The sequence below is a fragment of the Dendrobium catenatum genome, unplaced genomic scaffold (genome assembly GCF_001605985.2).
Source record: "Dendrobium catenatum unplaced genomic scaffold, ASM160598v2 fragScaff_scaffold_231, whole genome shotgun sequence".
Classification (NCBI taxonomy): Eukaryota; Viridiplantae; Streptophyta; class Magnoliopsida; order Asparagales; family Orchidaceae; genus Dendrobium; species Dendrobium catenatum.
Genome location: NW_021318693.1, coordinates 8,361,099 through 8,388,435, shown reverse-complemented (window position 1 = coordinate 8,388,435; position 27,337 = coordinate 8,361,099). Strand labels below are relative to the sequence as shown.

General features: G+C 35.0%; 1 protein-coding gene across 7 annotated transcripts in view; it reads left to right on the top strand.

Moving 5' to 3' along the window:
• Positions 1–17,862, top strand: part of LOC110097727 — a 29,421-nt gene extending 11,559 nt beyond the window's left edge. For 2 of the 7 annotated variants that reach the window (XM_020824271.2, XM_020824270.2), the window contains exon 2: positions 16,182–17,862. In XM_020824271.2, coding sequence (XP_020679930.1) covers positions 16,213–17,712 — 1,500 coding nt within the window. In that variant the 5' untranslated portion in view covers positions 16,182–16,212 and the 3' untranslated portion in view covers positions 17,713–17,862. Of the gene's footprint in view, positions 1–15,959 lie in introns of all 7 variants that reach the window. The other 5 variants (XM_020824268.2, XM_020824267.2, XM_028693158.1 and 2 more) reach the window with 4 other exon arrangements.
• The last annotated feature ends 9,475 nt before the right edge of the window (positions 17,863–27,337 follow it).

Below are 27,337 nucleotides of genomic sequence, written 5' to 3'. Positions count from 1 at the left end.
GGTAATTAACTATAGGGGCTTACGCCTATAGGAAACCAGAACTCAGATCATAAAGTCCTCACAAAATGAGGGCGAAATCTCTGGGTAGTGTCTTATCTACAAACCCATATGCCTTCCAAAATTTACCCCGGAACATATTCAGTTAAAACTCCCTCGCCGAAGAAAAAGAAAAGCGAGCGGACGGAAGCCGGGGCCGAATTTTCGGAGCCTACAGAATCCACCTTAGCTAGCAGAGGGCTTTGTGCCCTATTGATTATGAGGCTGTTTGGTATGCAGAATTAGGAGGATAAAGTAATGTAATTACATGCATTTGTTAAATTGCGTCGTTTGGTTGATTTTGAGCGGAACATAAGGAAGTCCTTCGAAGCATCAATCGTGGATTACAAGAGGCTGTTCGTGCGACATCAAAACTCGCTCAAATTGAGCGGGTTAGAAATTCCCTCGCACGAAAGTTGAAGAGGAAGCAAGTAGAGGGTCCTTCGCCCCCGACGACGGAAGCTGTGACTTGTGTTGCTTCCTTCAATTACTCTAGTAGTGGAAGCGGCGGCTTCCCGTGTTCCTCTGAGATCTGTCCCTTCAAGCGCTTACGGACTGGTGAGACCTTCGTTCCCCATTTATTACGGTATCTTCAATTTCTATAACTTCAATAACATTTCTTCTAACTGGCATCGCCTAAGCCTTTCGCATTCCAAAATTTCCCTTCTGCTTGGTATTTGGGTGTGACTGTTTGCTTCTACCATAGCCTATGACTTCTTCTGATTGTTTAACTTCTTGGTAAATTCTTCTCACTCCGGGCTTCTTCGCATTTAATTTTTAGGAAGATTTAATTCGTTTATATATTTTGCATCTATCCATCACTGCCTCTTCACATTCGACTTCTCGACGACCTCTTGAAAGATTTAATTCATTTACTTCGCATCTTCCCATCTATGCATTTTCATATTCGACTTCTTGGAAGATGAAGAAAACTGGGCAACTTCAATATTGGAATATCCATCAAACTTCCCCCATTGGCTCCCTGTTAGAACTCCTTGCAACTGGTACTCCTCGCTGAAAGCCGTTGGAACTTCCATAATTTGTTGTGGCGATGTTGGGATGAAAGAAGTCTAACACTAAAGCTCTATCTGAAGAATGGCTATGGCACCATCTATCCAAGGCATGTGCTCATAATTTTGTACCTGCTATCTTCAAAATAAGTTCTCCCTCTCTCAATCCCTCAAGCTCAGACGAAGTCTCTGCCATCGAAGTGAAGAAATCTACTTTTTCTCTGGAAGAAATGTTACCCACTACCAAGGTTTTTAACATTTTTTCCCTGGAAAAGCTTCAAATTTGACGCTTCTTGCAACAAACTTTTTTTTTTTTTGTAAATTTTCTAGTTCGTTCACTTGGCTTTGCTGTCCGCTTTGGTCTTTTATGCAAATATAATTATTTTGTATTTCTGTCTAATAAGCTGTTTCCTTTTGACCACTTGCCATGACACGCATGATGGAATCTATTGTTGCTTGAAGTTTCAGTTTGCAATTTGTGTGTCTGCTTGGAATGTTCTTACCTTTTTTTTAATATTTTTATTCAATTGTTAGGCCAACCCAACATCTGCATTATAGGAAACTGATAGAATAAGAAGAAAGATCACACCTTGTTTTGTAGCAGCAAAATATAAGAATTTTTGCAATGAATCCAAAAAGCAGCATTCTTGCTGATGGAGGACTGAGCACAATGAATAATGGTAATGCAATTGCAAATGAGGACCCGAGTCATACAATCAGAAGAGATTATTTACTCGAGAGGTCTAGAGAGTTATCACAGCTAATTTGTAGAATTAGAATCACAGCTAATTTGTAGAATTAGAATCACACTGATTTTATTTTATAATCTAAAAAAAAATTATAATAAGATAGTGCAATAAATAAATACACTGATTTTATTTTATAACACCAAATAATACTAATTATTATAAATATATTGCTTTTATAAATACACTAGTTGTAATACCAAAATTAATTATGACAAAAAAATCACTTTTACTTTATTCTAGATCTACTTAACCAAACAAAAGATACAATTCTGCTGCGTTTATTTTGCAGACAACCAAATAGTCTTAAAGTATTCAGAAAACACTACATTTACTTTATATTGCATTTACTTTACACTACATGTTTTTTTTCAGGCAACCAAACAGCCCCTATATCCTATTAATTTATATCTCAAAGATTTGATGCTACTAAGGAATGTATTGGCTCTGGTCATAACCGTAATTTAGTGGTGCCATTTGGCAATAAAACCACTCGATTCAGAGGGCCCCGGGTCATAACCGTTTATCCTGCAGTGTCATTTGGTGCTAAAACTGTCGTTCATAGAACACGTACCATGTCTTTACTAGCAGGAAATTATTTGAGAATTTATCTTAGTGATATTTTCTATTAAGCATTAGCTCTATTGTCTTTTTGTCATTTAATGGATTATTTCAATTTTAAATATTTTAGATTTTGGGATTTTTGTCATTTTAGTTTTTGGGTTTTGAGAGTATTTGAAGTTTTTGAATTGACCCCTCCAGTTGAGATCTTCTATCAACAAGACCATCATCGGGGTATGTGGGATCATTTCAATTTTGGAATTGAACCTTATGGATTTTGTCAATTTGTCGATAAATGATCAGGTTCGTTGCTGGCTTTGTGGTTTTGTTAATTGAATTTTTTTTTGTTGGATGCCTATCTTATATGAACGTATAAAAAAGATATTCCGGTCGACACTCCGACCGTATACTTATTTGATAATTCGAGCATTGTCGACTCATATCTATTCATATAGAAGGATCATGCTCGAATTGTGGTTCATTTATTGGTCCGCACAGCATCCCTAGATGTCACGTGTGTACCCATAACATGCTCCCCAGGGCCCATGCGGGTGTATGGTTGAACTTGCCCCTTTTTTATTCCTATGTGCATACATATTATAATGCATGTGTGGAGGCATTTGCATGCTTCTCAGTTGTGTGGGAAACACTCGTTTGAACGCACCATTCTATTTTGGGGCTTATGTATGCCTTTGCTGACAGGTGACTCGTACCTATTGTTATTTGACTGTCATGAGGCGCTTATTGACCTAATGTTAACTCCCTTTTCTCATTCACTAGGTAGTCTTTTTAGGGCTCGTATAAGAATTAATAAGTAGCTCTTTCATTATGTCAACACCATCATTTTCTGTTGTTGGCTTAAATAAAGAATCAATTATTGCAACATTAGATGATTGCATTCTTACTGATGCCCTATACTTTGAAATCAGTGGCTGTTGCTTTAAAAATAATCCTTTTCAGGATCTACAATATTTTAGGTTTCTATAAAATATAACCTCCACAGTTAAGTAGTTGGCCTCTAAAATAAGTTGAGGTATCTCGATGCTCTTGTTGTTCATGACTTCTTCAACAAGAATAATAGTCTGATTGTTATGGAGGTATTAAAGGGATTTACATTTCTTGAAGGAATTTTGAAACACTAGGAAGTTTAGTTCGAATTTGCTCAAACATCTCTTCCATTCTTACAGGAGTTGTTCTTCTTAGGGGAGGATTTTGTCCATGAAATCAGTAGGTTCTTGTATTACTTGGTTGAACAGCATCAGCAGAGGCGTTACCGTAGCACTATCAGTGTACATGGTATATTATGGTGCAAAGTCAAACTTCGAAGATCATTTGCACTTCTAAGACCTATAGAGGTCATAGATGTTTTATCTCAGACAAAAGGCAAAGAAGAAACTTTAGAACACCAGGATGTTTAGTTCGAATTTGCTCAAATATTTGTCATCATTCGTGGATGGATTACTGTACGCAATATATCTCCCAAGGTTATTTTTAGAGGTTTTGTGTATTTGTGTCCACAAGGGGGTTCACTGTACTTACGATATACCTGCTGTTGTTATCTACAAATGCGTCATATCATCCATCCTTGCTCACAAGGAATGATTATGTTCTCTACAATCTCCTTGACGTACTTGTAGAAGAGCCATTGGTCCTACATCATATCCACCTTCATCATTCCCAGGTGATTTTTATACACTTGTTGACAGTAGCAAGTTGTATACAAATTGTTGGTGTTGATTGCAAAGCATCACTGTATTCAATATCTCTTGTCTTGATGTGATTTATTGTACGCACGATAGGTTTCCCCTGTTAATTTTAGGTGCCTCCATTTCAATCTATAAGAGGATTGTTGTTTGCATAACATGTCATCTATTTATCAATTTTTAGGGTTGCCATCTCAATCTATAGGCTAACTGTTATTTGTATTGAGGCTCTCGTCGATGCAAGTAGGAGACTCCTGTGTATTCTTCAGTTGATTGATGTTGCTTATAAGTACACTGTATTTGACTGCATAGGGACTCTTGTAGGAGTTTATTGTATCTACATCATGTTCACCTTCACCATTTACAGGTGATTTGATGTATTTGTTTGCAGTGATGGGCCTTCTACTATTAATTGCCAGTGTCGCCTTTTTCAATCAATAGGCGTTACTGCTTGTGTCTCAAGTTCTTCATTGTTGCATAAAAAAGGTATTTACACTCTTTACAGTGGACTGGCTTTATTTAAACTTGATTTGATATCATTAGTTATATGAACTGAAAGAATTGTTGCATTCGTATCTTGGTCAGGTCATTGCCTTCATTACTTGTTAAACTCTTCTACTTGCTAAAAGTCAGTGCATTTGTTTGACATCGATTATAGGGGATTGTTATATTTCCTTATAAGTATAATACATATCTTCCTTGGTCATTATTGATCATTGCTTGGTGTTCTATTTGAAACAAGTCCCTTGCTTGTATGTTTATATTTGAATGGCTTGAACTGTATTTTAAGATTAAACTTTTAATTGATTGTGCATTTTAGAGTTCAATGTTCAATCTTTTATAGTTCAGTTCAAGTCATGTTCTTTGTTATTCGTACAAGTCCTCTGCACATTTGGTTCAAGTTCTGTGCATTTCTGTTTAAGTACAGGTCCTCTGTATTGCTGCTTAAGTGGAGTTTTTTTGTTGTTTAAGTTTTGTATATTTCAGTTTAAAATTCAGCAGCATCCTAGCATATCCCCGTTTGGGGGAAATATAGGGGAGTCTGGGCCTTTCCTTTATGCTAAAAAAAGCGTATATGGTAGGTTTCCTTAGACACCGTGGTCGTAGTCTTTAATTCCACCACGCAAAAAAATATGTATTGGGCTCCAGTGGCACCTGCTTAAAAAAGTACAGTGGTTTCCCCACAGGCACTAAGGTGCTTACGGGTACTCAAAGTTGTCTCCACCATGCTAAGAAAAGCTTGTACATGGCCTACCTTTCTCGTCGCATGTGTCGCACCAGGTTCCCTCCTACCATGCTAAAAAAAAGTGTCTATAGGTGGTTGATTGACTCGTCACATACATAGGACAAAATTTTGGGTCTGAGAGCTGCTTACCTGCCTCATTGCAGGTGTCGCACCGGATTCCCTCCTACCACGCTAAGAAAAGCATTTATAGGTTGTTAACTGGCACGTCACACGCGTCGAGGACAATATTTTAAGTCTGAGAGCTACTTACCTACGTCGTCGTAGGTGTCGCATCGGATTCCCTCCTACCACGCTAAGAAAAATATGTATATGTGGTTAATCGGCGCGTCACGCACACCGAGATAAGAGAGGAGTCACCTTTTTAAAATTAATTATAATTAAAATAACTAATAACAATTGATTTATAATATAATAATAATTAAAATCAATAATAATTAGATTTAATTAATTATAATTAATACATGATTAATTGATCATTAATTATAATTAAAGATATCTAAACATAATTAAATTTAATAATTATGATTAATTAATGATTAATAATAATTATTTCTAATTAAAAATAATTAATCATAATTAGATTTAATTAATTATAATTAATACATGATTAATTGATCATTAATTATAATTAAAGATATCTAAACATAATTAAATTTAATAATTATGATTAATTAATGATTAATAATAATTATTTCTAATTAAAAATAATTAATCATAATTAGATTTAATTAATTATAATTAATATATGATTAATTAATAATTAATTATATTAAACAATGTTTTGAAAAAGGAAATCGGGAATCAAGACATTTTGGCTAAGCAAGGCGAGGTGTAAGCCTCAAGGCGGATCGAGGCGTAAGCTTAAAAAATTGATAAAAATAAAATAATTTAAAATTATAAATAATGACAAAAAATAATAAAATATTATGTCAAAATTGAATTTGATGATTTATTCTAAGATAATATTAGTATAATATTGGAAAAGAAGATTTAAAATAAACTCACTTAAAAATAAAACTCTTTAGGATCAAGACCCAATGCATGCTCATCATCACTTTGATTGTCTTCAGAAGAATCTTCATAATTAATGTCAAAGTCATTCTTAAACTCTTCTTCATCTATAATATTTTTCCTTTATTCTTAGCTTTCAATTCGGGAACATCTCAAAACTGATTCCACAAACGTTCTACATGAAAATGAATAGTATTTTATGAATATTGATTGAAATAGAATACTTGAACATAAATATTAAAATTAAAATTATAAATATATAAATTATAAACATAGCAAGAGATTGTGTTTTGTAGCATGCTTGTGCTGCTATAAATCCAAACATTCCCTTCTTCAAATGAAATTTCTCAAGTTGATCATTCACTTTGAGGTAGTCTTCTTCAGAAATTAGTCTTTCCATACATGCATACAAATCAGTTTTTATTATTTTATCAATATGAAAGTCTTTATCATAATGAAATTGAGGATTTAAATAGTATGCAGCAGCATGTAAGTGTTGGTGTAATTGACGATCTCACTTTTTATCTATAATATCATATATTTCTTTATAGACACTTTCTTGACCTCTCAAATCTTTTGCAATATCTTCTTTAGCACTATTCATTGCTTCATAAATAAATTTCACAGCCGGGGCCCTATCTCCATCAACCATTCTAAGCACCTTAACTAATGGTGCTCTTGTCTTTAAAGCATAATTTGTACTACGAAAGAATGAATCATCTTTCATAACAAATTTGTTTACCTATTTTCCTTCTTGTTTTTTTTCCCATGAACTTTTATCTCATTCTTCAGAAGCAAACATAGCTTCTAAAGGTTTCAATAACTCCTTGAATCTCTATAATGTTAAATATGCAGTAACAAATCTCATAACAGCATGTCTAATAATTTCCTTGTCAGTGAATTTTCTCATCAAATTGAGTACCCAATAATGATTGTATATGAATTTACTAATGAATTTGGCCTTCAATAGGGCTGATTTATGCTGAGGCAATTGTCCCAACCTATCAAGCATTAAATCAATGCAATGTGCAACACAAGGAGTCTAGTAAAGGTGAGGCCTCTTCTTTATTAACATTCTCCTTTCAGCTTTATATGCACTTGCATTATCAGTAACAACTTGTACGACTAAAGCATTACCCACTTCTTCAATAACTTGATCCAACATTTCAAACAATAATTGTGCATCCTTTATAAAACTTGATGCATCCACTGATCTTAAAAAATTGTTCCATATGGATTCTTGACCAAGAAATTAATAATACTTCTATGTCGAATATTTGACAAATCATTTGACATTATTGTGACTCCTGTCTCAATCAAAGTCTTCTTAACATCATCTACCATTTTTGAAATTTTCTTGACCTCCTCATTCAGCATCCAAGTCCTCAGTTCATACATGCTTGGATGTTGTAGTCCTCTTCCATAGCTTGTAACATATTGATCAATAACGGACTCCTAACAATATTAAATGGAATCCCATTTTCATAGATGAATCTGGCGATATCCAAACAAATTCTGTTCCTGAGTTATTTTGTAGCAGTAGGAGGCTGAAGATCCTAAGTGTTTATGTTTTCCTCGTCATCAATATTTATTATAAATCTATTCATGGGACCTCGAGTGCCTTGGTTAGAAGAAACTAGATGGCTTCCACTACTGGAACCTTCGTGATGTGATCCATAGTAAGAAGAGTTTTCTATTATTTCTTTCATATTTCTTTGTGTGACCTCCTTTGTGGTGACAAATTTCATTAAATAATTTGTATATTCATTTTTCATCTCATCTGGTACTTTTGCACATGGTCCCACATTAACATGAGTGCAGGCTAGATGATCATTCAACCTCTTGACGCCACCAGTTATGCATTTCTCACATAAATTATATTTCATGTAAACATATCCATTCTTTGCACCTTCGCCTGACATTTTAACTTGAATTCTATATTTTAATGCAGGATCTTTCCTTCTTGTGCCACTAATCATGCTAATAATTTATAGAAATAAATAATCAACATTAAATTACTGATATATACAAGATTTTTATTTATTCACAAGCAAAAAAATCACAACACAAAATCAATAATAGGACAGATTTTAACAATTATTTGTACTACCAATAATAAGACAACATGAATACAATAATATACCGGTTTGCCGGGTCCAAGGGGGCCCTGCGGGGTTTTCGGGCGTAGCGCCCCTGGAACAAAATTTTATTGTAAGAGTAATTTTGAAGTTCTGCTTATTTTTAAAGTTCGTAAGTTGTTTGTATGGAAAAATTCTGAGCGGTACCAAGCATGTATCGCTCGACACCGAGCGGTACTGGCTCGGTACCGAGCATGTACGTAGTGGTATCGAGGAACTAAGACTTGAACACAAATGGACCTGAACTCAAGATGGGCTTAATTTGCATATTAAGCATGACTTGAACATTTGAACTTGAGCAAAGATTTGACTTGGACCGCAGAAGACTTGTACTTGAACATGAACTGAACTTGTGGATTTGAACATATAACTTGAGCTTGCTACTTGAACTCAAGCAAGGACATAATTGGGACTAGACTTTGGTTTAACTAATAAGTGATCAAAATCTAAATATTTGAGAAGAGAATCCTAACCATTCAAGTGTAATAATGTCATTGATGGAACTAGAAGCTTCCAAGTCCAAGTGTAAGAGAGGTTGGATAATGCATAAATTTGAACACGATACTTATAATGACTAAAGCTCCAAAACAAACTTGCAAGCAATCATCAATAAGGAGCAAACGGAGAATGTAGTGACATGTGCATAAGTGACAATGTAAAACCTTCAATCGTCGCTTCAACCAGTTGATAAATGTTAATGATCAATAATGTTAAGTTCATCATGTGTATGTACACTTTGCAATCCATCTTGGAGGATAAGGAGCTTTCAAGTATAATTTGATTATGGGAGGATACGTTAACTGAAATACAAATTTTCAAGTGACGATAATACCGAGGTCATTACCCCCATCATGAATCAACTAGCAGCGTGATGAAGTTGTATTACCCACAAAGAGCTACTTGGAGGTAATAATAAAAGATACACAATTAGCATGTATATGAAAAGTACATCATGCCCATAAGCAAACGTAAGAAGCCGCCATGAAGGAGAATTGGATCATCATCAATAGCAACCAACGGGTGGACTAATACTTCAACTCAATGCCACTCAACCATTTATGAGTATACTAAACATTTGTAAGTGGTGATAATGAATGCATACATATACTTACAGTGCTATTTATAAGCAGTTATAAAAAGCTTATCATAAATACATGCAAAGTATTTATGGATGGTAATTAAAAATCTAAGAGACATATAGTACACAGATGATGGAAGGTGATAAGCATGTATGTTATAATATCTCCATCGTCAACTGTCACTCAGCATCAAAACATAAGCAAATGCATCCGAGATTGCAAGTGATGAAAGTGAAGGGGATATTCATTAGTTAAACATGATGAACATGTAATGAACTACAATATATGTCACATATCACATACAAACAAGGACAATATGCTAGCAAGTATAGGAGCTCCTACGAAATACTGTAGAAGATCCTTATGCATTCGATATACTATCCAAGAACAAAATACAACACAATCACATCAAATGCAAATGCCTATGAGTGGCATTAAAAAAATCTGCAATAGCTCTCTACAAAGATAGATGCACATGCCACATGCCACTTATGGGTAGATGCAGAAAGATTTCAGTAAATGCAGTATCCTGTAGTCAATTCTGATTTATGAATGAATACATCTACCTACAGTAGTAGGGGAGGTATCATGAGGGCCAAAATCATAGTGAAATGTATAAAGAATGCGACAAATGCAAGTTCCTATGAGCTATTGTAGGAGATTTGTTCTACACGGAAGATGTTGTTTACAAGTAAAGCACGGAGTGACTACATAAAATGCAAATTTCTACAAGTTGTCATAGAAGACCTTTTTAAATATTCCAAAATGCCCGCAAATGCACTATAGTTTGTATACACATAAGTATACAAAAGGAGTAAATATAATCATACACCACCCGCATGGGACTCAGGTGAGCGTGTTATGGGTACACATATGACGTATAGGGATGCTGTGGGGGTGAATAAGTGAATTCAAGTTCGAACCCGATCATTCTATGCGGATCAATAGAAGTCGACAAGATTCGAGCCATTAAATAAAGATATAGTTGTGGTAACCGATATATTTGTTTTAATACATTCATATTAAGCCTTCAAGACCTATAATCAAGAGAATTCACTAATAAAGGCACCTTGATCCTCAGTCAACAGCTTGGTCGGGTCGACAAGGTTCAAACTATAAATAGAAATGACCCCAAACACTCGATGATGGCCGTGTTGAATATTTATTTCAACCGGAGGGGTTCTCAAATACTTTCAAATTTCACCTAAATGCTCACCAAAATTTAAAATCTCCAAAAATACCAAAGTTTCAGATATTTTTTTTAAAAAGGAATCTATCCATCAAATAACTTAAAGCAAAATTCATCCACCATCCACAACAGTTTATCGGGTGGATAAATTATAATTTATTTTAGCTCACATAGAACTAATGCCTAGTCAAAAATATCATTAGGATTAATTCTCAAATAATCTCCTGCCATTAAGGACGTGGTATGTGTCCTCTAACCCGCGATTTTGCCTCCAATTGGCACCGCAGGATAAACGGTTATGACCCGGGGCACTCTGAACCGAGTGGTTTTGCCGCTAAATGGCACCACGAAATACCGGTTATGGTCAGAGCCAATACGTTCCTTAGTGATATCAAATCCTTGAGATATGAATCAATAAGATATGATCGATAAGGCACAAAGCCCTTTGTTAGCTAAAGTGGATTTAAATTTGTCCCGTTAGAAAAACATTCATCCTATGTCTACAAGGTACCCTTGGATGAAGCAACCCATGGTTGCTGACAAGGATCCTTCTATCAGGTTGGGTCGACTACCTCCGCTGACTAAGTAGACCAGGGACCACGATGGTATTCAGGTGCGAGCTTGCCGAAGCAACCGTGTGGAACCTCCTCCACACTCCCTTGAGTCCCCCCTCACAGGATCTTCTCCCTCTCTCAAATTCCACCCTTTCCTCACTCCCTTTCAAGCTCTCTCTTCAAGTTTCCCCCGAAAGAACGAAGCTACAATGGCTGCCAAAGACAGTTACCAAGTGTCATGTCATAGCTTAAATAGAAGATCTCAAAACGAGCTCATTAATGCATGCCGACTTTATCGTCCAGGACGATAATAATATCGCTCTGTACGATCAGTACAAAATAAGCCTAATTAGTCGGGACGATTTGAGATGATCAGAAGAAATTTGTTCATATCGTCCAGGACTATAATATATCGTCCTGGATGATCAAAACAAATCGTGGAATATCGTCCTGAACATTGCCCTGAAAAAGAGCTGTTCAATATCCAATCATCCAGCGTATCGTCCCGGACGATCTTATGATCGTCCAGGACGATTTGATCATCCAATCAAGTCATAATTGCTTTCCTTAAATGCCAGATTAATTTTGAAAAAAATTGTCCTGGATCATCCTGGACGATATTTTATAGTCCTGGACGAGCCCCTAAACGAATTCTAAAAATAAGTAATTCCTAAATAGATCTGGCGGCAGATTCTTTCTGTTTTGAGCCTATCGTCCTGACCGATACAAAATCGTCCAGGATGATATTTTTGCATAATGACAGCTGCTTTAATGAGGATGCCCTAATCAGGGTTTATGCTTTTGAACCGATCGTCCAGGATGATTATATCGTCCTGGACGATGTTACCAAAAACAGTAAACATTAGGGAACAGTCAGAGAATCTTCCAAGTTACAAAGTATTAGGAGCTACACCACATATAATAGACTCAAGAAAGGAAAAGGGTTACAAATTGACTCGGACCTAGTCTACCGAATCTTGAGCTTGTTTCAAATTACAGTATGATCTTGTGGACCTGCAATGTCAGTAAATAAGACAGTCGTAGAGAAATAAGAGTATTTGCAATAAGAGTGTTTGCTATTATCAAAATCATAAATCATGAAAACAGATCCGCAACAATAAGCATGTATGTTATAATGTCTTCGTAGTCAACTGTGATTCAGCATCAAAACATAAGCAAATGCATCTGAGATTGCAAGTGATGAAAGTGAAGGGGATATTCATAAGTGAAACATGATGAACATGTAATGAACTACAATATATGTCGCATATCACATACAAACAAGGGCAATATAGTAGCAAGTATATGAACTCCTACGAAATACTGTAGAAGATCCCATGCATTCGATATACTATCCAAGAACAAAATACAACATAATCACATCAAATGCAAATGCAAATGCCTATGAGTGGCATTAAAAAAATATGCAATAGCTCTCTACAAAGATAGATGCACGTACCACATGCCACTTATGGGTAGATGCAGAAAGATTTCAGTAAATGCATTATCCTGTAGTCAATTCTGCTCTATGAATGAATACATACCTATAGTAGTAGGGGAGGTATCGTGAGGGCCAAAATCATAGTGAAATGCATAAAGAATGCGACAAATGAGCTCCTATGAGCTATTGTAGGAGATTTGTTCTACACCTAAGATGTTGTTTACAAGTAAAGTACGAAGTGACTACATAAAATGCAAATTTCTACAAGCTGTCATAGAAGACCTTTTTAAATATTTCAAAATGCCCGCACATGCACTATAGTTTGTATACACATAGGTATACAAAAGGAGTAAATATAATCACACACCCGCATGGGACCCAGGCGAGCGTGTTATAGGTACACACATGTTGTATAGGGATGCTGCGCGGGTGAATAAGTGAATTTAAGTTCGAACCCGATCCTTCTATGCGGATCAATAGAAGTCGACAGGATTCGAGCCATCAAATAAAGATAAGTTGTGGCAACCGATATATTTGTTTTAATATATTCATACTAATAAAGACACAAAACCTATGATAAACTCGATCCTCAGTCAACAGCTTGGTCGGGTCGACAAGGTTTAAACTACAAATAGAAATGACCCCAAACACTTGATGATGGCCTTGTTGAATATTTATCTCAACCGGAGGGGTTCACAAATACTTTCAAATTTCACCCAAATGCTCACCAAAATTCAAAATCTCCAAAAATCCCAAAGTTTCAGATATTAAAAAAAAATTGAAATCTATCCATCAAATAACTTAAAACAAAATTCATCCACCATCCGCAACAGTTTATCGGGTGGATAAATTATAATTTACTTTAGCTCACATAGAACTAATGACTAGTCAAAAATATCACTATGATCCATTGTCAAATAATCTCTTGCCATTAAAGACGTGGTACGTGTCCTCTAACAGGTGATTTTGCCTCCAAATGGCACCACAGGATAAACGGTTATGACCCAGGGCACTCTAAACCGAGTGGTTTTGCCGCAAAATGGTACAACGAAATATTGGTTATGGTCAGAGCCAATACGTTCCTTAGTGACATCAAATCCTTGAGATATGAATCAATAAGATATGATCGATAAGGCACAAAGCCCTTTGTTAGCTAAGATGGAATTAAATTAGTCCCGTTAGACAAACATTCATCCTAGGTCTACAAGGTACCCTTGGATGAAGCAACCCATGGTTGCTGACAAGGATCCTTCTATCAGGTTGGGTCGACTACCTCCCCTGACTAAGTAGACCAGGGATCACGATGGCTCGGGATGACAGAACTATGGGATCTTGATCGGGTCCTTCATCCATTCCCCCACCATCCGCTTTAAGTGCAAGGTGGTAAAATTTCTAATTTTAAATATCAAAATTTCCCAAATTTCTCATCCCAGATCTTCAAATTTTTAAATCCAAATCTAGGCTGCTACTATATGTCAGATACCATGTATTTCTGCGTATCTGATTGATGACTAGCCTTAATCGAAAGTTCTCTCTCGTGATCCGGAGGTGTAATTAACTATGGGGGCTTGCACCTATAGGAAATTAGAACTCACATCATGATGTTCTCACAAAATGAGGGCGAAATCTCTGATTAGTGTCTTTTCTACAAACCTATATGCCTTCCCAAAATCTCTGATTAGTATCTGATTAATATCTGATTGATGACTAGCCTTACCCGGAACTTATTCCATTAAAACTCCCTCGCCCAAGAAAAGAAAAGTATCAGTCGGGCAGAGGCCGGGGCCAAATTTTCGGAGCCCACAAAAAATGAATTATATAAATAAAAAAAAAGAAGTAAAATGAATAGACTTAAGATTACAAGGATTGAAGTTGTTCAAAATGATTTGTGAAAAATATGTTTAATATCTCATAATAATTAATAATACTCATTATAAATGAATGATAAATGAGGATTTATAACACAAACCTCAAATAATTGTTATAAGACTATGATGATGGTGATAATTTTGTATATGTTAGCTTTCTTATGATTGTTTACGATTGAAAATATATATGATTTTCCAAGTTAATTATGAACACAAGTATGGCAGAATATAATTGGGGAAATCAAAAAATCTCGAAGGCACAATTATAAATAGGTATCCTTTATGTTTGATCTCCTTCAATTTGACAATGAATAGCCAACTAATAAATTATCTGCTAATATCTGCGTTATTAATCTTGATACAGGTTGTGAAGATATACAACTTAGAAAATCTTTGAAGATGTTGAAAATATCTGCAGTTTTTCCCTTATTTTTGTATGAATATTTTTTTTAATTTATTTATTAGTTTATTTTTTTAAAATTTAGTAAGTTGCTATACGTCTGCTATCTATAGCGTGAAATGAACTTGTACCTATATGTGTAGAAAATCTAATTTGGATTATTCGTAAAATCTTGAACTTGTATATAGTTCCTATTCTGTATATCTCAAGAAAAAATATGTACTTATAGGTGGAAAATCTTTATTATCTAGCATGTATAAATAGTAATGTTATCATATTTGGCGGTTATCTGATTAATGCTTCTTTCCTATTGCTCTAGTTTATCATTTTTCCTGGCACAAATCTTTTGTAGTTTCTTGCTATAGCTCAATTTAATACTATATATTGTTATCTTTGTTTTATTATGTATAACTTGAAATGAACTTGTATACATTGAAATTCTTGTTTTGGTGTCTGAAATCTTGAACTTGCTCTAGTTTACTCTTAGAGACAGGATCCGAAATGAACATATACGTGAAAAGATTGGAGTAGCTCTAGTGAAACATAAGATTAAAGAGAGTTGCCTTAGATGGTTTGGTCACATAAAACGGCGGCCTTCCGATGATCCGGTTAGGAAAGTAGATGTATTAGATTTGACTTATGTTAAGAAAGGTAGATGTAGACCTAAAAAGACTTGGTATAAAATATTAGAAATGACTTTTTTTTTAATAGATTTAAATGAGAATTTAACTTTTAACTTGATACAATATATAAAAAGGATTCATGTAGCTGAACCCACAGTGGGATAAAGACTTGATGTTGTTGTTGTGGTGGATCCATGAGTTATGCCTTTGAATTCTACGAATTGAACATTTGGGCCTATTGTGGCATCAGGCCAGGGGTTGAGTGCTTATCTCCTATGCTTTTGCCTAATGATCTTCATATTCAGCACAGAAATTATGATTGCCTTATTTAACTATGCATTCCTCATTCGGCAGGTTTGATTTTTGGCTTGATAGCTATGCTAGCTATTATCACAAATACTTGATAATAGTATCCAAAAGGATTGTACTTCATCTTCGGCATACCAAAACATTCGTGAGAAATTCTATTCTGAGAAATCCGCCTCATGTGTAGGAAAAATAAAATGGAACTATCAAGAAAAAAGATTTTTCTAATTTCACATGGAACTGAAATAGAATTCTAAACATTTTGAATAGTCTTTTAGGATCTACGTTGCTGCTTAACAAAATGGATTCAGCTGGAAATGAGAAATCCATTACACAAAATCAAGCAGAACAAGGAACGACGACACCAAAAGGTTATAACGCAACGGATCAAATAACTCTTTGCAATATTACATTGCAGCGGGAAGTTTTAAATGGTAAACATCCAGGAAATAAGTTTTTGAAGTTCAGCTCGTTCAATGGTTTTTCTTCTTATTCAAATTCTTGGAGGTTCTGGGATCAAACAAAAAAAGATTCTGGTTCAGTTCCTTCAAAAAATTCTAGTCCCTCCAAACGTTTTCATATTTCCTTCATTAGGAAAATAAACTGGGATAGTTTGCGGTTTATGTGCAAGACCTGGATAAATGATCCTATGAACATGGCTCTTTTTATTTGGTTTAGTTGTGTTGCTATTTCTGGTGCTATCCTCTTTCTGGTTATGACTGGAATGCTGAACGATGCTTTACCAGAGAAATCCCAACGAGACACATGGTTTGAAGTCAGTAATCAAATCTTGAATGCTCTATTTACTCTTATGTGTCTTTATCAACATCCAAAGCGATTCTATCATCTTGCACTTTTGTTCCGCTGGAAAACAAAGGATGTTCCGATGCTAAGAACAATATATTGCAAAAATGGAATGCAGAAGCCTAATGAGAGGATGCATATTTCTGTTGTGGTTGTCCTTCTCCATCTGAATTGTTTTGCCCAGTATGCTTTGTGTGCTATCAATTTAGGCTACCCCAGATCGAAACGACCGGCTGTTGGAGTTGGTATACTCATTTCAATTGCATTCGGTGCAGCAGCTATTGCAAGCTTATACATCATTCTTAGTCCTCTCAGTAGAGAATATGCAACAGAAACTGATCAAGAGTCACCAAGTCAGATTACCTTCTCTCCTGAAAAGAGAAACTCTTTAATGTTAGAAGACGGTAGAGTCGCCGAAACCGCACCGCAATGGATTGGGGGACTCTTTGATTTCTGGGATTATGTTTGTTTAGCTTACCTCTCATTATTCTGTAGCTGCTGTGTGTTTGGATGGAATATGGATCGGCTCGGTTTTGGCAACATGTATGTTCACACTGCAACTTTCCTTTTATTTTGCCTTGCTCCTTTCTTCATATTCAACTTGGCAGCAGTCAATATTGATAACGAAGCAGTTCGAGAAGCGTTGGGTATCACAGGATTTGTGCTTTGTATCTTTGGTTTGTTGTATGGTGGTTTCTGGAGGATTAAGATGAGGAAGAGATTTAACCTTCCTTCAAACAATTTCTGCTGTGATAAGCCTGATATAACTGACTGCTTTCAGTGGCTTTGTTGTTGCCCATGCTCTTTAGTTCAGGAGGTTAGGACAGCTGACTCCTATGATGCAATTGAGGGTAAGTTTTACTTGAAGAAAAATATTGATGATACCCAGCTTGTGTTGACTCCTTTGCCTAGTGAAGATGAATCTATGCTATTCAAATCAAGCAATAGTTCTCCTTTTGTGAAAATCTCCAGTCCATCCATTGTTAGGATGGAATGAGCTGCAACTTACAGTAGTTTTCTTATGCTAGAGGAAGACCTGTTTGGCCGTGCAATATCGCTATTTCACTTTGTGATATAACAATATCAACAACATCAATTCTTTATCCCACTATGTAAGTGCATTGTATAACAAAACCCCATTACATTCTGTCATTCTGTGATACAAATAGAAGAAAATTAAGCTACTTGGTTAATATGTGATTGTTACTTGTGGATGGATTGTATTTTGTTTTATCGATTATGATTTAGGTTTAGTATGTTGGATTGTGTAATTTTATTTCATGGATTTGCAGAATGATTATGATATGATTCATTGAATAAGTTCTCTTTTCAACATATATCATTAATACTTGGATCAAAGTGTGGGATAGATACTCTTCAACTATGATGCACCGACACTTCTCCTCAAAGAGGCGTGCAGTGTCCGACACCGTGTCTGACACGACACTCGCCCGACACTCCTCCGACACGTGTCGGACACGCCGAAAATGTGTCCGATTAATAAATATTAAATACAAATTGGACACGCGTATCTTAAATATTTTATGAATTTTTTTAAATATAATTTCTTGTATTTGGCGGGATTTAAAATAAATTTCTTATTTCCTATCCACAACACCAAATCAACGTCCGCACTTAATACCCAATCATCGAATATTCTCATTTTAATTTCTTTTTGGCAGTGAAGGTATTTTCATCTCCTCTATCGATGACTGATAAACGATATCGACGCCTGACTCTCGACATCATAATACTAATCATATTAAGCACAAATTCTAGTTAAATGATTTATTATTTTTAAATTATTTTTAAAATTATACTTATTTAATTTTTATACACTATTTTTTAAATATAAAAACTATAATAACGTGTCCAACCCGTGTCCTATATTTTCAATAACTAACATGTCCCGTGTCCGTGTCCGTGTCGCCGTGTCCGTGTCTGTGCATCATAGCTTTTCAAAAATGTATTCTATTGAGGTGATTATATTCATTGAGGATTTTGAGCTCTGGTAGATTTCACAGATTTTTTTTTTTTTAACGAAAATTCAGAAGCTAACTTCCACTTGTCATGTAGCGCTTAAGATTGTATAGCCAATTCTATTTAATTATCATGATAAGTGCGTATCAAAGCTTAAAGATTTGAGCAATTCAATTCATTTTGAATAGCTGAAATTAAATTTATTTTATTTTTTAAAATATAATTTTAAATCAAGCAATCTCAGCTGAAGCAATCTCAGCTGAAGCAATCTCAGCCGTTTAATTAATATTTCATGACTTTATTATCAAGCTTGCGTGATAATCAGAGTATCTAAATCCTTTTTAAACTTTAGCTGTTGACTATTGCTTCGACACACAACTCATTTTGACCTATTCGTTGAGAGCTTTTATTATCAATTAGGTCTTTTAGGTTGTAAGCAAACTTGCGTATGTGTTCGCCTTAATTGGCTTAAAAGTAAAAAAAAAGACTTGCATTGGCTTGTCCACGTCATGAATCAGCCCGGATGCGAAAGGATGACATTTTCGTCTTGCTTTCGAAGTAGAAATCTATAACCCTAGCTTAGATTTTTAGGGTTGAGTCTATAATAAGATTTAGTGCTACAAAAATAATTACATACAAATACAATAATATAATAGTATCTAATAACTATTTGATGTAACCAAAATACACCCAGTTGTTTGTAGCTATCAAATTTTCATAGAAAGCTTTTGATAAGCTCCATGTGATGGATGTATTATTTGAGAATAAATCTTCTCAGATGAAGTCTTGATGACTTCACTATGAGATGGCAAGTAGTTTTTTGCATGCTTAGGTGACTTCCATCAACGATTTTATTAGTTGAGCAAATAGCCTTCATGCTTGAATTATTGAGGAGATAGTTGGGGAATTCTTCTGTAATGGCTATAATAACTAATAAATGTGAAGTTCATTTGTCAAATAAAGATGCGCCTTGTCAAATTACTCTTTAGGTGATTTGATTCAGTTGGTGGAGACTTGTTAAATTCCGTCATGATAGTAATATGACTTGATTAATTTAGCCCATGTGATGTGATGTTTGGTATATATTAGTTTCATGATTCCTAGGTATCTCCCACGTAATCAAGAGGACTACGAGAATAAATATCTTTAACACAACCTAGCTAATTTTGAACTTATTGTATCTATATTGTTCTTTTTTTTTATCTAACAAATGTGTGGCACATTTATTAACCAAATTTCATTAAAACCTTTAGGCTTACCCTAGAGATTTTTCATTGTTCTTTGTGATATTTTCTATGTTTTTGGAGATATGTAGAAAACCAAGAAGCATACAATTGATGAAAATTTTGTAATGCTATCAAAGAGTTTCTAAGAATGGGAGAAGTGTAAAGTTATTGGTGTGTTATGATAATTTCTTTTCTTTGAAAAATATCAAAGTTTAAGCAACTAAGGTGGCTATATATTTCCAAATGGAAAAGTTTGTTGAAGTTAAAAAGTTACAAGGTGTTGACCCCTGCCACTCAAGCTACACGCAAAAAAGGACGAGAATGATAAATCAAGCAGCACGTGGGTTGGTGTGACGCACCACTTAAAGGGTTAAATGACCTCCAAATACCAAACGGATAGTTGCATTGCGATCAGAACATCAAATTCTACTAGGTCGAGGCCCCTCGCAATCGAATCAGATCAGATCGATTACAAAGGATGTCCGACACCCAAAATTAAAGCACTATGCCGATCAAATGATGTCGGATCTATGAATAGACTTCGTTGTTGCATCCAGAACGCTGTTAACCTCTAAAAATTATATTTTGATTATTCAATTTGAAGCATTTAGATTGGTGGCACGGATCCTGAGGCAGCAATACAAATTTCAAAGAAAATGAGCCTCGATGCTGTCCAAATGATGTCCGTTCGCAAAACAGATTTCACCATTGCTTTCGAAATATCACGAATACTCAAGAACTACACTTTTTATGCTCAATTTAAATCATTCAGATTGGTGACACATATCCCGAGGCAACAACACGATTTTTGAGGAAAATCAACTTTGACACCATCCAAATGATGTCCGTTTGCAAAAAGAATTCACCATTGCGACCAAAATATCACGAATACTCAAAACTACACTTTCTATATTCAAATTAGGTCATCCGATTGGTGGCACAATTCTCGAGGCAACAACATAAATTTTGACAAAAATTAGCCTCAACACTGTCCAAATGATGTATGTTCGCAAAACAGATTTCACCATTGCGACCGGAATATCACGAACACTCAAGAACTACACTTTCTATGTTCAAATTAGATCATTCAGATTGCTGGAATGAATTTTGAGACAAACACACATATCGATGATAATAGGCTCCAACACTGCCCAAACAAATTTCGAGCGCAAAACAAACTTCGACATGACATTTTGAGCATCCTAAATACCTACGGATGATAGCTAATTTGTTCAAATTAAAATATGCATGGAGGTCGACACATATCCCGAGGCAAAGCATGAATTTGAAGGAAAAGATCGCTTGGGGCTACGCAAATGGCGTCTGATTGACAAACGGACTTCGTCGTTGTGTCCGAAATGTCATCAATACTCTAAATTCATTACCAATTTGTATAATTAAGGTTGTGCAAGCAAATCAAAACGGCTCCAAAGCGACTATATGCTTTTCGAGAAAATTTAGTCTCGATGCTGGTCAAATGACGTCCAATTGTGAAACGGAATGCGTCTTTTCGGCCGGAACATCGTCAATACCCTAAATGCACTACAAATTTGTTTGTTTAAACAAAATTTTATCATGAAATCGACACATGAAATGAGGCGAGTTTTGAGGCAAAATGCACATAAATTGAGAAAATTATGCATACCGAGTTGATTTTTAGCCAATTAATGAATGCCTATCCTTTGGAGTTAATTCGTTGGTGAAATATCACCAATGTAGGCATTGACTTGATAAATTTTTAACAAAACTAGATTCCTAAATAGATAAACAACATCAATTCTCCATCCGTCCAAGCCTTACTGATCCTTACTGTAGTGAGGGCCTCTTATCTTGTTGATCTTGGACTTCACGAGAAATAGCAGCAGTTGACCTCCACTCATCACAGCCAACTATTCATCCAACTACACGCCACAAGCAGCTCAAACAGCCGAGGCCCACCGCCGCCTTCTTCCTCATTTTAGTGAATGAAGTGTAGTGGAGTGATAGCTTTTCCTCTAGATTCCTTCCTGGTGGAGTGACAGCTTTTCCTCTAGATTCCTTCCTGCAATCACTCCAGTCTTCTATTCAGTCAGCAACTCCCCTGGATGTCGAGTTCTGTTGTTTGGCCAAATCTCTGCTCTTATCAGCCAAGCTTCCTTATACAACTTCACGATAAATTATTAGGTCCGATCACGGGAAGTTCTAATAAAATATTATTTTAAGTTAAGAGCGTCAAAAACATAGGTAAAGTACAGTCAAAGCGCAGTAAAAAAGTGTAGTTAAAGCGCAGGTGAAGTGCAATCAAAGTGCACTTAAGACTCAATCAAAGCACAGTCTAAATGCACATTCAAAGCACATACTACGTAACAAGTTTTAATTAGATGTCCGACCTATTAATTTGCCCAATTTCACAGCCTCTCCACTTCCTCATAGCTTTAAGGTAAAGAGAAAAAGGAATCTCTGCCACCCATGTGAAAAAAAAAAAGTTTGTTGTGGCAGAAAGGAGTCTGTCCTCAAGCAACGTGCCAAAAAAAAAAGGGAAGGAAACATTGCATTTGCCCTTTTCTTTGGCATTTTATAATTGTTGTTTCACAAATTTTTAAAGTAGGCATAACTAGTGAGTTAACTATAAGATTAAGCATGGTGCTGAAGGAATTTAAAAATAGGCAAAATTACTCGTTTGAAAGGCGACTTAGGTCTAATACAAAGAACGACGTGGTAGATGATGTGGCAATTAGATGATTTAAAGTTAGTCGCTCATTTAATGGGCGACTTATAAGTCGCCCGTTAACCGGACGACTTAGCTTTAGATAAATTTCTGCCTTTCCCTTTCGTGATCCACTCCTCTCCCTCTTCGCCATTTTCATAACAGCTTCGGTTCTTCGTTGGCATTAGGTAAGGTAAGTTTTTATTTATGCATTTTATGTTAATTAGGTTAAATATATGTTCATTAGTGTTTATTTTGCTTAAGGAAGTAAAGATTTATGCTTTGCGGACTGTTTCTCTAAATTTTTATGTAAATCTCTTTGTTTTGTTCAATAAATTTCAAAATTTGTTTGTGATAAGTATAGATTTCTACATTTAGGATGTGAATGTTTTAATATTTTGTAGATATGTGATTTAGGGTTAAATTATATATTTAAAGTGGCAATTTGTGCGATAAATATACGTGTTTTTTTTGTTATTTTGGGATGGAGAAGATGAAGGTTGGATACTAAATTTTTTTGAAATTTTCATAGTTGGTTATTATGCAATGCTCATTATATTTTGAAGTTAGTGTATGTTTAAGTAAATTTTTGAGTTAATTTTACATGTGTTTGGAAAGAGGTAAATTTTTAAAAATTTATTTTAAATTTTATATATTAGTTGTAATAATTTTTAATTATTTTGAAGTTATATGTATGTTAGTTCGAATGAATTTTGAGATTAAATCCTTAATAAGTGTTAGTTTCAAAATAATTGAGATTATGTTAAGTAGAGAGATAATTAGAAATATTTTAAAATTAAAAATTTTAGTTTTTGTTTGGAGTAATTATTTGGTAGAGAGATAAGTTGAAGTAATTTATTGGATATTAAAATTTTCCATATTATACTAATCATTTAAATATGTTTATGTCATAATTGAATTAATGTAATTTTTCATTATGATATTCTCATGTTAATATTAGTTATAATTTTTATAACTTAGGTTTTGGATTTAGAAATAATTTAAATTAAAATAAACGTGTGTATTAAGAATTTGTTATTTACTCGTCTTTTTTAGTGGCACGTACGAGCTGAATAATGAGTGTAAATTTGGCCTTTTGTACTTATAAAAAATATTTTTAAAAAATAAAATTTAATGCACCACTTATTATAGGAACGGACCTAGGAAGAGCTCAGGTGGGCAATTACGCATTTTAAGTTTATTTGTGTGTTTTTTTAAGCTTTTTAAAGTTTTTTTTTTTTTTTTTTTTAAATCACTATCATTCAGCAGAAATACGACAAGCAAAGCCAATATCCTTGTTGCGTCCTGGAGTATTCGCGGCGGTAGAGAAATATTTAGTTTAACGTCTTAGCGTTGTACGAAAATCCGGCATCAATAAAAATAAATTTTTTAACAACATATCAATACTAAAATTAGGAGATTACTCTCAGCATAGTATATAATTGGCATATGATTTAAATTTTAAAATTTGTTTTAAATTTCGCATATCAAAACCTTAAACATTTTTAAAAGTTTTTCATCACAGCATAATCTGATTATGTTTAAAACATAGATGCAATTTAGATATAACTGTTTTAATTAATATTGTCATCGCATCGAATACAAAGAAATTTACAGTTGTTTGTGCAAAGCATGATTTCCTGGTATATCCTTGCCTATGGAGGCTTCATTCTGCTCAGAGTAAACACTTAGACGGTATATGAAAAATCTCATCTATAAAGAACCAACATACATGTGTGTCTCCAATTCTCGAAAGTGGCCACCGTTAGTGCAACTCACAGTTTATAAGTTTCTATATTCTACCCACAATTAGAAAGCAGATGGACTTGAAGCCAAGGGAGATAATTGGTCATATGGAATCTAAGTTCAATATTAAAGTGTCATACATGAAGGCTTGGGATGCTCGACGGAAGGCTATTAAAGTTGTTTTTGGCAGTTGGGAGGAGTACTCTTAATTTGTTCATGGATATTGTTGCCTATGCAATGCCGGGAGCGGTATATAGAATTCAAAGCACACAAACGAGTAGGTTTCAAAGACTATTTTGGGCATTTGGTCCTTCTATTACTGGGTGGAATTATTGTCAGCCAGTTCTTTGCCTTGATGGCTCATTTCTGCTTGGTAAATATTAAGGGACATTATTAACTGCGATCAGCATGGATGCTAACAATGGTCTATTTCCACTTTCCTTTGATATAGTTGAGTCAGAGTGTAACGAATCATGGATATGGTTTCTGAGACAAGTTAATGAGCTACTCTCTGTGGTTACGAACAGACACAATCTCTGTATAATATCCGACAGGCATGCTGGTTTGGTCCGAGGTTATAAGAAAATCTTTCCTAATGTTGTTCATCGGCACTGCTTAAGGCATCTACGTGAGAATTTCAAGAAAGAAATACGACAAATGGGTTAGGTGACATAGAGATTTTGTGCCAAAAAATGTATGCAGCCGGCAATACAGATGATAAGAATTTTTTAATAGATGTATGGAAGATATGAAGGGATCAAAGTAGACAACCACCAGTGACTAGTCGGACATAATAAAGCCACCTGCCTAACGAGATTTGGTCGCAGGAACTAGGATGTCATGTGAGAATTGTTGTAATAGCGCATGTATTTAAGTAAAATATCCACGACTTCTAGTGCAGTTTAGGCATTATAATGTTTGAGTGCAGATGGAACATAAAAATGTACACTCAATATTAGTGTAGTTTGGGCATAAAAATCTTCATTGATGACTTTTCTGATTCAGCTATTATATTAGGTTCCTTTTTTATGAAATGGAAGAAAATACATTTTATGTTGACCAAGGGAATTATCTTAAGGCCCAAAATTTATAAAGAAGAATTAGAGGTAAACATTAAAAAAAAAATAAGAGACTCTTCTAAACAAGAATTAGAGGTAAACATTAAAAAAATAATTGATTTTCTTGCGGGTGTTACTATTAGTCATAAGAAAGATAAGGTATTTAATATAATTTTTATGCTAGTAGAATCTTAAATTTTTCATAGCATAATTATATAACTAATGAAAAGAATTGGTAGCAACTATGTTTTACTATCATGATAAAGAAAGCCACTAAACCAAACCTAGATTGGTGAGGAGGAGTCACCTACTATAAGAATTTGATGTAACAGTTTTGGATTTGAAAGAAACTAAAAAATAAATGTTAATAATGATTTTATATTTTTGTTGTAACATTTTTCAATTTTTTAAACATGGACGATAAAAAAACTCAACTTTTTAATGTTAATAGTGATTATATAATTTTGTTGTTGATGTTGATTTCATTGTATAATTAATTTTTTGATTTATTAGTGTGTATTCTTAATTATTGTTATTTTTCAGGTTAAATGGCAACTGACAAATGACACCGTAGAAAGAAACGGGGCACCGGTGAGCCCTTAGGAGAGGGTAGTAGTGATGCACCACCTCCAACTCAGCTCCATCCTAACATTGCTTCGTTACATGGTACAAATAGAGCAACGCATCCTGATGGGGTACATCAAAATTGATTAAACTTATTATGATTATACTGAATGTTTAAGTTAACTGTTACTAATTAAATATATTTATAGGGAACAATATTGGAAGCAGCATCACATTTTCTAATGGTTCATGAATGGTCGATGAATTGCCCAAGATTTATGGATGCTTTAAGAATGGTTGTGCTAGATTGTGTAAGCCAAATGAGATATTTAAGGATGGACCACCATTTGTTGACGGCCTTAGTTGAGAGGTGGTCACCTCAAACAAATAGTTTCCACCTAACAGTTGGCGAGATGACTATTACTTTGTAGGATGTTGCTATGATTTTGGATGTTCATATAGATGGTCCTGCTTTGATTGATCATGCTGTTGTTGGAGTTGGGAGACATTGGCTTAGCTGGCCAGACTGCTGTGATGACCTTCTTGGGAGTCATCCACTGCCAGATGTTCTATACCATGACCCATTCGATCATCGCATCATATCAAGGTTTCGTATGGGACAGGCACATGCACAAACTTGTATTTCCCCAGATGGTTGCGATGGACTTTTTGGCATGACTCCTACTTGGACCTGAACGATATGGATTTTTGGAGGCATGTTCGGGCTTGCATATTGTTCATATTGGGCTATCACCTTCTCCCAGACACTTCATGTTCAGAGATATATTTATAATACCTTACTATTATGGAGGATTTAGCAGTATTTAGTACATACTCTCTTGGAGGAGCAATTTTAGCCCATTTGTATAGGGAGTTGGGATAAGTAACACGGCCTAGTAGGGCTAACATAGCTGGATGAATTCATTTGCTATAAATTTGGACTTGGGAGAATCTGCATGTAGGATGACCACTGCTTCGTGTTCCCTATCCAGTAGAACTCCATGGTGTTAGTGTTGGGTTCAGGTATGAGATAATTCTATTTAATGATTTTTTTAATACTAAAAGTTCGTTAGGGATGTTAGGCCCTATAGAACTGGTCCAAAGCTAATTAAAAGAGGGAGGTGATTTGGAAAATTTAAAAAACCAAAGATAAAACTCCAACTAAAATCACCACAAACAAAGTACGGAAGAAAAAATAAATGCGGAAGTAAATAATAAGAAAACAACACACCGGATTTATAGTGGTTCGGTCAAACCTTGACCTACGTCCACTACTTGGAGGCACCCTCCAAGTATTGCACTAAAATAAGTGTCTCTCCTTTAGCCCCCATAACTAGGCGGAGAAGCCCTTACAAAATCACT